Here is a 15,244-nt window from a genome sequence, read left to right on the forward strand (position 1 = left end):
CTCTACTTCCGGTGTGCTATGCCGCAACTTGTCGCTATTTTAGAATCGCAGCATAGCAACACGCTAACGGACTACCACGCAAAACAATCGGACGAACTATCATAACAACAGCAAAAGGTAATCATAACAAATTGTCTACGTAAATATGAATGCTGCTTGTGATACTCACTTTGCATTTACGCACAGCAATGAACAAACACACAATTAGACGCACGCTCATGTCGTGCATCCACCCGTGACTTTCTTACTATTGACATCCGCATTCTGGTACGGTGCATGCGCAATCCAACTTTTCACCTATTTACGTCAGCCAAATGTGGGAATCAAATGATGCTGAAGGCATTGAACGAGCAACTGTGAACATCTTAAGCAAACAATCACATAACTTTGTAGCCTTTTCTACACTTAACAAGAGGCAAACAGACAGCGGAGTTCACCAATCAGCGACGGGCAGACGTGCCGCTAGCAAAGCGACAAAGGCAGGACGAGGGACTTGCGCGCGGAAGTAAACATACGAGGAGAACGGAGTTTATTCAACATGGCTAGCGAGAGACAGACTTGTCAATGACTCGTTGTGTTTTAGCTTATTTAAAACTGAATTTACCGCGGATTGGAACATATTCTCGGCCCTCCCGTTCGCCATCCGTGTTGTTCTAGAGACGACTTTCGGCGCGCAAGAAGTTGCTCGTGAAGAACACGTCACGCAAATAAACAAATCTGATTTGTCGATTGATTTTGTACCTTCTCGAGAGGCTGTGTCCCAGACTTTTCTCTCAATGTTTGAAAAATACAGGGAGAACAGTCTGGCCGTGCAAGGCAAACACTCAGTTGCCTTAACATTTTTCCGAGTAAGGCCAACGACGTCATGCATCAAGAGAGACAATAGCTAATTAATATGCTCACTTGCCACCCTGTGGGTGTGAATTGCAACCTGTCAAAATGACGGATGGACTTCAGTTTTTTCCATCACCGTTTTAAAAAACCGGTCAACGACGGAAAATATTCGGTTAACGCAACCCCTGATATTAATAGATCAAGTACACCCATTTAAACGCGATAAATATTTACTCTTAAATTCAAAAAAACTTTTTAAGAAATCACAACTAAAAACAAAAGACCATGCCTCTTAAGTAAAAAACAACAATATTGATACCGCACAGAAACACAGAATAAATAAAATGTGTTTAAAGAAAAAAAAAAAAAAAAATTGCACTTAAAAACTTAAGCATTTAGGCAAATGAAAACTTTTCCCATCATAGCTTCTGCAATGGTGTTCCATAGGGATGCAACGATACAGTTAAGTCATGGTTTGGTACGATTTTTGATACGGGGGACACGATTTTCGATCCGATTCAATACATTTAATGCTCTGTAAAAAAATTTTTTTTTTTTTTTTTTTTCTTTTTTTTTTTTTGCTAACGAGCAAAAATTAAATTGCCATCATATAAACATGCATTTTAGTGCATAATATTTATGTGCTTACTTCTTACTGATCTGAAAAAAAAATTGTAAAAGTGCTGAGAACAATCTTTACTGTTTGTAAAGTGAGACAGGGCACACTGTTGATTGCTACAGCTCTCTTAGCAGCTAGGTTTACTACATGAGCAAGACATCCTATTTGTGGTCCGAATCCATCTGTGTCACGTACTGAATTAACAATATTTGCAACATTATCTATAGTCACTGGTATGGATTGATTTGGCCTTCTTAACTTCCATTCAGTAATGACAGTTTAGAATTCATCGATGTAGTATATGGACTACGTGTCCCATAATCATTCTGGGCTAGCCAATGGCATGGCACGTAGCACATCTAGTTTGCCATTTCATGATATCTAGTGTGTGCGCACATTAAAAAAGTTAGCAAGCGCCGCTGAAGTCACGTCTGCTCATTACTACACAACACCAGCATATGACAATCGACTTTCATAAACAGGACAAGTTTGAAGCAGCTTTTCGTTGTCAAAGCGAGGTTGTTCGTGGCAGCCAAGTCGGTAACAATGTTTTGGCGGACTTCATTGTAAATATCCGGCGTTGTGCCGAAAAATAGCCGCCCCGCGTGAAATGTCACTCCTGACGGGAGCGCCCACACGTCAACAACACCGGCGCGCCATAGATGGTCCACAGTCACTCCGGAGGACTGACGTGGCCGGTATACGTGAAACAATAGGATATAATGGGAACGATTGGCTCCAGCGCTAGTTTTTGCCAGACCTGGAACGAAGATGCATTTTGCACAGTTGGTAACGAGGAATCCGAACCTTTAACAGCACGTCTGCTGCACGCGCGCACGCACGTGCACGCGAGGCGATAAATTGCAGCGGAAAAATTACCGCCTTCATTTTTATTATTGCGCGATAAATGGAATTATTACATATTGCGACAGGCTTAGTAGCAGCTTATAGTTGGGTGCTCCTTATAGAGCGAAAATTTTCAGGGAGTGGAATAACACCTGCAAATGATGTCAATGACTGTATAATATAAGGAACTGTGTTTTGTTCTGTCTCGCTTTCAGTGGTCTGGACAGTCATAAAGACAAAAGGAGAAGCAATGACTCTGGAGTTTACTCCAGAGAAAGCAGCAATTGCCAGCATCTCAACAGCAGTAAATCCTCCTCTGGATTGACTCTTGATTTAGATCCTGTGAAAATGCACCATGTGACTCCAGCGCACAAGTGTCAATGTAGGATTACAGATGAAGTTTTATAGACCTGCCTGCCTGAAAATATGCCCCCAAATGTGGTTTTATCAAAGATGTAATGTAATTTACTGATGTAAAATGTTTTTTTTGTTTTGTTTTTGGGGACCTGGTTCTCCAAATTGCACTCACAATAATCTCCATGACATGCCGCAAGGGACGTGATGGGAGAAAACATTAGTGTGACCCGGAGTGGATTAGCCTACTGTGATGATATGTATGAATTCTTTTGGACTGACTGTGCAACTTCTTGTAACTCTTGTGTACCGCCACTCTGATGCCTGCTGCCTCGTAGTAACTATTATAACATTTACTGCTGAGACGGAACATCTGCTGCCGAGACTGCACAACAGGTTAACAGACCATTTCTGGAAAGAGGTTGAGCTAAAACATGGTAAGATTACCATTTTTGGGCAGGCGCGTGTCGCCTGGGAGCAGGAGCTGGCCATCTCTGCTCTCACGAGGCGTGTTCCTATAAGAGCCAGACATTTCTGGGCCCCGCCAGAGTCCGGCGCAGGATTAACGTACGGGTCGCTCGGCATTGTTCCTTTGCCGCTCTGCCGGGGCATTGGCTCTCCGCTCATTTGTCACCGGTAAGAGATTTTCATTGCTAAGGAACATCTTGTTGTGCTTTGACGGTGGCGCGGGGATTTTAGGATTGACAAACTATATCTAGCGTTATTTCTTGTGTTCTTGTGTGCTTTAATGGTAGCGCTGGGATTTTAGACGTGACAAGTGACAATCTAGATCTAGCGTTATTGTTATTCCATGTTATGCTTGTTTTTGCTTGCTTTTGTGGGATTGTAATCAATAAACAATTTATTTTGCAATTTGTAATATCATATATTTCGCAAAAGTGTGCCTGTTGCTGACTCACTGCGAACCCGGAAATTTCGGAAAACGGGACGTTTTTTGGGACAACACAATGAACAGACGCTGACCGAAATAAAACAAGGACTACAAGTGATGAGTATAGGTGTGGTGGTCCATGATGCCCAATTCAAGTGTGCACAGCCAACTGAGCTGCACAGGAACATGATCCTTATCTTTCTACTAATTGACCTTTAGCAAACTCCGCCTCCTAAACGGCCATTGACCAATCATACGTCCTAGAGACTTTTATAACCCTCTAAGGTCTGTGGACGCACCGGCACGTCCTGTGCACACGTCTTCCTAGCCTTGTTACTTGATTACGTCACCCACAAGCTTGTGGTAGCCCTCATTGGAAAGTGAAGAAGTGGAGCTTCACCCTCGATTTTACTTGAAGTCAACAGACCAAGTAGAAAGGGTGATAATGCCCTTTGAGTTTTTTTTCCTCAACAATGCTGCATGGACCATGTGTATGACCATATTTTTTTCATTTCTTGTCCTGTTTCCAATTGGAAGGCGTTTTGGAGAACTACAGATCCCAAGATTGTATTCTGACGTCACACCTGAAATTTACAATTGAGGCAGTGTTGTTTTCGTGCACAATGAAGAATAGAAAAATATTTTGTATACGAACAAATTTTGCATCATGATGACGAACTAAAAACGTGGCTCGGGAGATTAGAACGTAACAAAACGAAGGCCAGTTTTCCTCTGATGCAGTGTTGTTTCGCCAATGATGACTATAATGACAATATTTCGTCAACGAGCAATTTTTCATGACGATGATGAAACGATAACGCGCTAAAAACGTGTTTTGGGAGACTAAAACTTAACGAGACAAATGCCAGTTTTCGTCTGACAAGATGACGAGACGAAAATGCACAATAGTTTCACATGATGACAATGTGTTACATTTTTCGTGTCTTTAGCCTGCATCGTAGCAGTGTCTGGTTGTGTCACTTATGTGACGTGCTGCTGCTTTCCAGTCTCCATGCATGCACACACGGTAAGATTAGTTTTCTTATCGTTGCCACAAAGAATGCAATGTTACTTTAGTCTTTAAAGATCTGTGCTGAGTGATCATCACATACTAAATGTAACTTGTAGCATTCGCATAGTATTCACATTCGAGTTAGCATTCTGCTAATGCAACTTTTTTTTTTTTTTTTACATGCAGTTATTGGTGTCCACGTGGATATAACTGAAAATAATGTACTGTTTTCCTACTGAGTGTGTATCATCAGGAAGTTGCCATTGTCCTTGTAGATGCTACAATATGTGATTTTCTGTCAATGTTCATTCGAAATAGAAGCCTTTATTCATTTTTGGAATATTTTTAAAAAATTTTACAGATGAAAACATTTTTTGTAAAGGTCGACTAAAATTAAATTAGTCTTCTTTATTAACTCACGAAGACAAACACATTTTGAGATGACTAAAATATGACGAAGAGTAATAAGTATAGTTGTCCAAAAGACTAAGACTAAAATAAAAGTTTAAAGAATGGCAAAAACAACACTGCTCTGATGAAATGACAATGAGACAAAAATGTGACATCGTTTCTCATAACTTCACAATGCGTGACACTTTCAAATCGTATGTGGAGAACGTCAGCTTGAATCGTAGCAGTGTTTGGGTCATGTCACTCATGTGAGATGTGCTGCGCCTCTCCCTCCCTCGCCTCACTGGAGTTTAGGATGTCTCAAGCTAGGCCCCGCTTCATTTTGCTTGTTTGGAAACACGGTAAGATTTGTTTTCTTATGACAAGAAAGAATATACAATGTTGCTTTAGCCCTTGAAGATCGGTGTTGAGAGATCATTAGATGCTAACTGTAACTCCTTGCGTTAGTGTATCATTCACGTTAGGTCCAGAATGGCGAGCGTCCTCTTAAAACACTGGCCAGTCACAGTAGAGCCACTTGGCTTTTCTTGTCAGTAAGTCCAGAGGATATGAAACGCTCGGACAATTTCTTTAAATACAGTTCGTGGCTTCGGGGTAGGTTTAATTGAAAATGATATTCCGCTTTTCCTGGTGACTGTATTATTATCACAAAGTTGTTATTATCCTTGATATGTGCTCATCTGTCTATGTTCACTCCAAATTATTAGAAACCTTTATTTTTGGGCTAAAACTGTGGAATTTTACAGATTAAAATATTTTGAGTAACTGTCGACAAACGAATTTGTATGAGATTTCGTCGATTAAAACTAGACAAAGATGAAAACATTTTGAAATGACTAAAATATGACTAAGACATAAGTATTTTGATCCAAAAGACTAAGAAAAAAAATCAAAGGGCTGCCAAAAACAACACTGAACTGAGGTCGAAGGCCTGTGTTGAGAGAAGGAAGAGGAGAAGGCTCTGCTATCAGTGACTTCGATTAGGAAAAGTGAGCCTCTGCGCGAGTGACTATGGAAAGTTTATTTGGAAATGATCTGTAAACTGAATTTTGCTTTATATCTGCAACTTGATGAAGAGGATGACTCACGTGTTCTTTTGACGAGTGAGATTGAGTGTGAGATGTTTATGTAAATATGTGTTCTGGAAGCTTGATTGTATATATGAGGGTCATTCAATAAATAAGGTGATTTTTTTTGGTATAAGGACTTTTAATATTGATAGCTTTTTAAAAAATTATTATTATTAATTATTTTTCAATGTAGTCTCCCAGCACTGTCACTTCTCCCATCTGTGCACAAGCTTCTGTGTTCCCTCAGCGTTAAAATCATTCAAATGTGGTGATATTTTTTCAGATTTCTTTTTTTCCCCCCGGCTAAAACGTGGCACCATACAATTGACATTTTGCACCCTTCAGCAACAAAAAATTCGATAACTGACTGCTGTTTCTATACTGTAGCATTAGGGCTGCCACTAAGGATTATTTATATAATCGATTAATTGGACGATTTATTAAACGGTTAATTGATTAATCGGAAAAATGTCACCTTTTTAAATTACCTTCACAATTTAACTTGAACTTGTGACAATGAAGAAAAAATGGACGATGATTATTCCAGGCAAGCCCGTTGACTGGGGGGCAACGGCAACCAGGTATGTTGTCCCGGGCCTCAGGACCATAGGGGCCCCTGAATAACCCTTAATTTATTTTACTATACATTCACATATTTCTTTTTTATTTAAATCATTGTCTGATTAAATATTATCTTCTACTCGATATATATTTGAAAACTTTAACATATTTAATATTTCAAATAAATATTTTTTTCCTTTTTTCCCCCCACCGCCTCTGTCTTAACAGAGAATGGTTTGACCCCGCTCTGGCGCACTCAGGACTATACTACATACCTGCCCTGAAGCAGGAAATTAAAACCGGTCATTGTTATAAACTCTAAACATGCCGAATCGTCATAAATCGGGTGTGCAGAAAATAAAAAGAGATGAAGATCATAGAGGTGAACGAGAAAAAATGGGGATAAGACGCCACAGAATTAGGGCTAGAGTTGGCTGTGGACGATGATGTCGGTAAGTGAACGACAGCCGCTAACACTGAACCTTTACATTCGCGGTCACCGTGACCAAAGCCCGATTCGAGTCAGTCACCGGCCGCTTGTAGCCTATTGAGCTGCGGAATGATGACATGCTGCTTGCGTTGAGCCGAGGAGAGAGAAGGTAAGGGGAGATCAGGGATATATCTTAGTGTGTGGGGAGCAGGTGCGCGAGGCTGAAAAGACTTGGAGTTCACTGATGTTATAAATGACATTGCTGTCAAAAAATCTTGACGCATCACTGTCTGAGGGCTTAATAACCCTGGAGGTGGGAAGGCACAGGATGTTTAGTTATACTGTTTTGTTGCTTAGCAGGCAGGCATAGCACTGTCAGTTGTATTGTATTGTAGCCTATGGGACAATAGATGGAAATTGTTTGTTTATATTGTGTCACATCACATTAAGATCTGTTAAATTTAACTGTCCATCTCAAATTAAATAATTTGAAATTTTATACTGTCGTTGCTTGCAAAGCGTTAAAATTACTGCGTATGTTGTTGTGACAAGCTCGTGGCAAAGGTGGGATGGGAGGGGGCCTATAATGGTCTCTTGTCCCCGGGCCCCTGCAAGGCTATTGACAGCCCTGATTCCAAGACTCTCTTCCTTTTCAGCTAGTCCTTGGTAGATTTACTGATATGTTTTGGGTCATTGTCATGTCGCAGGGTCCATTTTCGCTTCAGCTTTAATTTTTTTCACAGATGATCTCACATGTTCCTCAAGCACCCTCTGATACATGATAGAATTCATAGTGGATTTTATGATGGTGAGCAGGCAAGGTCCTGCTTCAGCAAAGCATGCCCAAACCATGACACTTCCACCTCCATGCTTCACAGTAGGTATGAGGTTCTTTTCCTGGAATGCTGCATTGGATTGATGCCAAACATGTCCTCTATTCTTATGTCCAAATAATTCAATTTTAAATTCATCTGTCCAAAGAACATTATTCCAGAGGCCCTGGTCTTTGTCTACATTTATTCTGGCAAACCTCAGGCTGGCCTTCATATTCTTCTTGGAGAGCAAAGGTTTCCCCCTTGCACACCTCCCATGAAGGTTAAACTTGTGAAGTCTCCTTTTAATTGTAGAGGCATGCACTTTTAAATCAACAGTAGCAAGAGCCTGCTGTGGGTCAAGTGATTACATTTCAGGGTTTTTGGAGAATTCTTGTAGCATCTTATGGTCTGCTGTCGGGGTGAACTTGCTTGGATGGGCAGACCTGGGCATGTTGGCAGTTGTTTTGTCCTCCACTTGTAGACTATTTCCCGGACAGTGGAATGGCGGTTTTTATATTCTTTTGAGATTTTTTGAAATCCCTTACCATACTCATAAGTGTCTACGATCATCTTTCTGAAGGCCTCAGACAGCTCCTTTCATCTCACCATTGTGTTTTCTCTCACTACAATAGTCAGTCACTGTTGAAAGTATTCTGCGTTGAGGAGTGGGGCAAACTTTTTTCAGACCGATGTCAAAGATTGCTTTTCCAAAACACAATCCAAACAGACACTAAAAACACTGATTAGCGTCATCGCTAACTCGCTTAGCACTCTGTGCTAAGTAGTAATGTGTCATCTACAAAAAATACAATTGGCTTCATTTACTCACCTCTGACAGAGGCACACTGGATCCTACAACACAAAAGACAATTTAACTCTCGACACTTCGTAATACAGTATTATTGATTCAGCAACCCAACCTGAGAGTAGCAGTGAGCTCTCTCTTGTTCTCATGCTTACAGCCAGTGACATGCGGTGAGGTTCATGGTTGGTGAGGCATTGACTCCTTCAGTGTCAGATTTCCAAATACATCAACCAAAAAGGGTAGCTTATTCAATTGGCTACTGGTTATTTCATATCTTATCAGCATTCTTCACAAAACACGCACACACGGTACATATTATCGATACGTAAAAGTAAGAAAATAACATGCATTTGCTCTACACCCTCAATGTGTTGGTCGTCGCAATTCTATAATTCATGCAACATAAATGAGAGTAAAGAGTGGTGTACAAAACCACAGAATTCAATTCTGACCTTTAGTGAAATATTCAGTTGTTTTTAAAACTTTTAATTCTGATACTTTAAACAATTTATTACAGATTGCTAAACAAAAAGTGTGAAAAGAAAAACAAAGAATATTTTATTTAAGGCCAAAATTTAGTTTTTAAATATTCTATTGTATTTTTCTTGGTCTAAGCTCTTTTTTTTTTTTTTATTATTATTTTTTTTATAAGATTGAAAAGAAAACTGTTTGTGATCTTGCGCCTGTCCTTCACCACAAAAACCGGTGTTAGTTTGGAAGGGCATAAGTTTGGTCTCAACATTCGTAGGGACGATATAACAGCATAACCTGCATGTAGGCACACTTTTTGCTGGGGACGGGACATTAATTAGACCAAACAGATTGGATGAAGGGGGCAAAGGGCCACATTTCTCATGTATATGAACCTAATCAATTAATAGGCAAAATGATCAATGCAAAATAAATCCTTATCTTCTGATAACTTTTACATGCATTGGTTCAGATGATACACTGTTCGATTCAAACCTTTGTTTTCAAAAAATACTAAAGAAACATTTTGAAAACTTCCTGAATAAATGTCTGGTTTTTATTAGCAAACATAAACATAATGAAAATAATTCACTTAATAATGGCAGGGTCAATTCTATCCTTACAACATATGGAACTATTGAAAGATCTAAATTCTCTATATAACTGAACATTATATCATGCAAAAAAGGTAAGGTTGCTTAAAAGCTGGTGGGGACAATTTTAGCATCCTGAAAAGTTGGTAGTGTTATGTCCCTACCGTCCCTATGCAAACCTACGCCCTTTTTGTAAAAGTCCTCCTTATTTTCCTTTACTTTAAAAAAACATCTCTCCGCATCAATGGAGAGGATTGCTTCAATTAGATCATTCTGTGTTCTATTTGACAAGCCAGAAAACACAGTGGATGTGTCCAAAAGTCTAGCTAACCTTTCATCTTTCTCAACAAAACCATGTAATCGTTCTACATATATGCCACGTTTAGAAGAGCTACACGCTCATCGTTACCACGAAATGTTAACTCCTGTTTAGCTAGGATGCAGGTTGCATTAATGAGGTCTTTCAAACTCTTTTCTTTACCTTAGCATGGAGGATGCTACCGTTGAGCTTTCGCTGTTCGTCAAAGCCAAATCGATCCTTGAGCTTCCAAAAGTTTTTAAAGCAATCAGGCTTTGAATGTGAGTGGTCGAGCTGTCATGTTTGCTGAGGCTTCGTGGTAGTTTTTTAATGTCACAATATCTCGTGTTAGTCCAGACATTGGCACAAGTTGAGAAGAAAAGGCAGGGAAAGCAGCAAAGGCGATTTTTCGAAGGACAGTCACATAGCCAGTCTTTTCGGGTGTACCAGTCCGTTTGAAAAGCGCAAGTTATCTTGTCTCGTAGTTTGAAGCAAACCTTTTAGCTCCGGTGTTGTGTTAACCGCGTCCACTTTTAATGGAAAGTCCAGTTTCACGTACGCCCCCTTGCAGTGCGGCAGAGTACTATCTGCCGCAACCTGTGCCTTTTCACTGCGGGTTTATTTCCCATCAGCAAAACTAAATATGTCGCTAACAAACATTAAACTTTAAGGGATAAAGACATTTGCCAGACTGTGGAAAATCAGGTCAAATAAACGTATCTGGAAACATTATAATGGCGACATGCAGATGTACGGCAACCAGCACGCTCCAATTCCATGTATCAACCCAGTTTGTTGTGGATTGCGCAATCAGAGGTGAGGCTTTACTCATTGCTGCCGCACCTCTCGTTTCATTTCTTTATTTGAACAGGAAATGGGCAAATTCAGCGATTTTGACTATAAAAAATGTTTGAAATGAGTCATACATTAAGAGCAATGAACAAATATTAATATAAATTTGATGCTATAAATATTTTTTTGTCTTGATGACAGGTGAGGCTCTGCCTCACCTGCCTCACCTGACCGCACGTCACTGCTTACAGCTGACGGCAAAAATCGATTATCAAATTAGTTAGCAACCAACTTATTAATCGATTAGTTGTTGCAGCCTTACAGAGCATGCTTCTTGGTCAGCCATCTTTGCTAACTGCCAAAACTCTCGATTTTTGTGTAATCTACAAAATAAATTAAATCCATGTGAAAAAGATATAAAACAGAAAAAAAAAAACAAATAACAAATAAAGGCTTTTAACAATTTGTCTAAAAATTCACAAAATATCTAACACTTGCTGTACCAACTTCCAATAATTCCCATCTATTTACTACATACACTTACAGTATGGGCACACACACACAGGGCTTCACAAAGTAATGTTAACTGTTTCACATACTGAAATGAGCTCTTTGAGCACTTAATGCTTTTCGTTTGAATATTTACTGTACTACGTCTATAAATGTGTTTATAAAAAACAAAAAAAACTGGAGCACATCAGCTTAACTAACATTTTGAATGTGACTCCTAGTGACATCTAATAGCTTGTCAACATACTGCTTGAAGTAAACGCTGCTCATTTCCATGGTCTTCGGAATTGTGCATCAAAACCTGCGGTCTGAACCTAGCCTTATTATATACTGTATATCCAAGTGATTTTTAAACTCCAAATATTTTGCCTATTACAGTTAAATCTTAAACGGTCCTGTATAGCAGGGGTCCCCATCTGCCGGGCCGCGGACCGGTACCGGTCCGTGGCGCATTTGCGACCCGGGCCACAGAGAAAAAAATTATTTAATAATGACCGCATTCTGGCCGAATCAACCCTGTGCCCCTGCTTAACACACCAATATCTCTGTCTACTCTAGATATAATACTACGGGATAGATTACAATGTTGTCATAGAAGTCCATTGATTGGACTGCTAGCAGTACATCTTGTTTGTGTGTATAATATATCTATGTGCGCTTGTCCTCGATAATAGCGTATTACTTGGCCGCGGCGCAGCACATTTGTTCCCGGAAATACTTAGCCCCCACACGAGCGAAGATAACAGGAAAACAGACGTCTTTGGAAATATTTTTATGGCGAAAATTATATTTTTACGGCGAAAAGGGCACCTGACGAGCCTACAACCTCGAAGACCCACGAACTGCGAAGGAGTGCATTCTTGACCCGTTTGTGAATAAACCGAGGGATCGCAAATGACGGCGACCTTATTAAACGTACATTACTCTTTCGAGGTTCTGGATCAAAGTCATTCTGGAATATCCTGACATTGCGACAAGAGCGTTGAAAACCTTGCTACAATTTCCAACATCGTATCTTTGTGAAGCGGACTTCTTAATTAATGTTTAACGACAAGGGGAAGTCGTTAATGGTGAGCGCGGTGTGCAGCTGTTGTGTGAAGTTTACATGGCAGATGAAGAACTTTTCTACAAGTCCTTCCATGATCAAACGTAAGTTAATATTCCTTTCTTTCAAGAAAGTTTGTAGTGTTTACTTTGGAATCGCTGCATTTGCGCATTTTGCGGCTATGTTTAACGTTATGCGCAGAACCGCATCGTTGCAATTTTTGATGGGTTGCAAAATTTGTCAGAACACCGGTCCGTGAAAAAAAGACCCAAATAACACCGGTCCGTGGTGCAAAAAAGGTTGGGGACCCCTGCTGTATAGAGTTTGTCACTTTTTTTACTCACGACTGCCACCTCTGGTCTAAAGCATAACTGCAGCCTATGTTAAGCTTGTGCATGGTACGGACAAAACGCAAGAGCATTTGGCCCATCAAATCAGCTGGTGCATAAACGTAAAAACAGCAAATGTGATTGTAGCAGGTATACAGCGGGTTAGAAAAGTGTTTTTGCCAAGCAAAGGCTCTCATATCCAGTTAATGTACGGGAGGATTGGAATTTTGAAGTCACAGTATGTAATTGAATTAAGTGCATTCACGAGCTGAACGAAAATGGATGAGGCATGTATGAAGACTGTTCATCTTGCTGCTCTTCTTCATCTTCATTGGCAGTGTCTGACGTGCTGTCGTGCTCCTGTAAATCCATTGTATCCGTGTTTGATTGGTCTAAAATGGCTGTTTCCTCTTCCTCCACAAACCTACCCAAAATTAGAGAATGGAGGTTAACATTTGGGTCGTCCCATTTTCTGACCACCCAACGTTCCATCTCATTTGGCTTTATCCCCTCTGCCGCTTGGACAGAAACTGGACGGTGGTCTGAGTTGAAGATATGGTCAGAAATTGGAGCCGGGATTGTGGTGGAGTGTACCGATGTAGCATTTAAACCCTCAAATGAGGCTTGAGTCTGGGGACTAAAAACACCTCCAGAGAAAATCCCAGAGTTTGAACATGGAATATCGCTTGGCAGTGGTTCATGTTGGGATAACGAAGGAAGTAATGGAGATGACGATGGCGACGAGGAGAGTACGTTGCAGGGCAAACGCATTTCGTAAGCACTTTCAGAAGAGCTTTCTTCATCCTCGAGTGCTGACGTTTGACAGTCACTTTCACATGAAGAGGGCAGCGTCGGTATAATTTGGAGCGAGGCCAAGGGTGCTTTGTGGGGCACGATGACCCTGACCTCTTTAGTGTGATGGAAGGATTTCTAAAACACACAAAGAAAGGGATCAGAAGATCATCAAAATTCATGGGAAAGACCCAACAAAAGTCAAAAATATTGTACATAAAAACTTTGTTAAATGACCAAACATCTGATTTTATTTAACATGAGTTGAAACCGGTCTAAACTCGGGGTGGGAACCTCTGGGTACCTCGCGATATAATACGATACGAAGGCTCACGATAACAATGTTTTCACAACATAACAATTTATTTATTTTCCCTTCAGGCATGAGTCAACACGAAAAGAAAAGGGCAGACGGGAGAAGCCGAAGCTTATTGAAACCTGCCGTATACTAGCAGTAGCAGTATACTATATAGAACGCAGAATGCGTCCTTCGTCTTCGAGTGTTTTCAAATTATCTATACTTGGTTCACAGGGCTCCAGAATAACATTTTTTACCAGGAGCACAGTGGCCCCAAACTTAAAATTTTAGGGGTGAAAGCAGGAGTTCAGGGATACACACGATAAATCGACATGCGAAGTTGTCCTCTAATTTTCACTGATTAACTAATAAATACTTTCTTAATAAAAGCACACAACTACAAATTTATGAATTATATTTTTTCCTCCATCTTTTGACATCAACTAGTATCCTACTTAAAAATTAGGTTAACATGGGAATTTTGTTCGACAGTGATCCCTCGTTTCCCGTGGTTAATGAGGACATCCACACTTTGTCAAAATGGAGGACTGTATCATTTTAGCAGTATGCGACCAGCACATACTTTATGATACCTCTCAGCATGATTTCCGGGACATAAATAAAAAAGTGGCAGTATGGGAACTTGTTGACGCTCTGAAATTTTACAAAACGCCCTCCAAATTCATTTGCCTGGCTCTGCCAGACTATTCTCCCTGTATTTTTCAAAAACTGAGAGTATAGTCTGGGAACCAGCCCATTAACGGCCTCTCGAGCAGGTACAAAATCAATCGACAAATCAGATTCGTTTATTTGCGTGACGTGTTCTTAATGAGCATCGTCACTCTTGCGCGTCGAAAGTCGTCTCCAACACAGATGGTGAACAGGAGAGCCGAGAATATGTTCCAATCCACGGTAAAATCCGTTTTAAATTACCAAAAACACATCGACACGAGTCATTGACAACAGTCTGTCTCGCGCTAGCCATGTTGAATAAACTCCGCTCTCTTCATATGTTTACTTCCGCGCGCAAGTCCCTCTTCCTTCCCTCGTCATTTTACTAACGTCACGTCTACCCGTCGCTGATTGGTCCACTCCGCTGTCTGTTTGCTGTGGCTTGCTCCGCCCTGGAAATTGTATCCGCGTGAATGGTGGCCAGACTGGTGTACCAGGCAACAAATTCATAGCTAATCAGAGACAAGCGATGGCGCACGGGCAAAGTGCTGTGCGTGTTTTTGCTGCTTGCCGCTGCAGTCGCATCACACCCCGTGTGGTCGCTTTCAGCTCAACAGCAACAACTTTGGCATTACACCGTCGCTCATCACCTCTAGTGCGTTGAGCCCGAGTCGGACTTATTCCCCCCGTCGGCCTCATTTGAAACAGTGCTGGCGGATTTGTTGGCAAGAAAGTAGTCAATTACTTTCATTTTTGCCATTGTTCACAAGTACTTTCGCGCTACCCCAATTATAA

General features: G+C 40.6%; 2 protein-coding genes across 2 annotated transcripts in view; one reads left to right on the top strand and one right to left on the bottom strand.

Annotated features, from left to right (window-relative positions):
• Nucleotides 1-5,322, top strand: part of il10rb (interleukin 10 receptor, beta) — a 44,994-nt gene extending 39,672 nt beyond the window's left edge. Inside the window, exon 8 of the mRNA XM_057851805.1 lies at nt 2,515-5,322. Within this exon, the coding sequence (XP_057707788.1) occupies nt 2,515-2,707 (193 nt within the window). The 3' untranslated portion in view covers nt 2,708-5,322. The remainder of the gene's footprint in view (nt 1-2,514) is intronic.
• crfb2 (cytokine receptor family member b2) overlaps nt 1,559-15,244 on the bottom strand; it is a 48,575-nt gene continuing 34,889 nt past the window's right edge. The window contains exon 7 of the mRNA XM_057851804.1: nt 1,559-13,617. Coding sequence (XP_057707787.1) covers nt 12,949-13,617 — 669 coding nt within the window. The 3' untranslated portion in view covers nt 1,559-12,948. The remainder of the gene's footprint in view (nt 13,618-15,244) is intronic.

Source organism: Corythoichthys intestinalis, chromosome 12 (assembly GCF_030265065.1).
Source record: "Corythoichthys intestinalis isolate RoL2023-P3 chromosome 12, ASM3026506v1, whole genome shotgun sequence".
Taxonomy (NCBI): Eukaryota; Metazoa; Chordata; class Actinopteri; order Syngnathiformes; family Syngnathidae; genus Corythoichthys; species Corythoichthys intestinalis.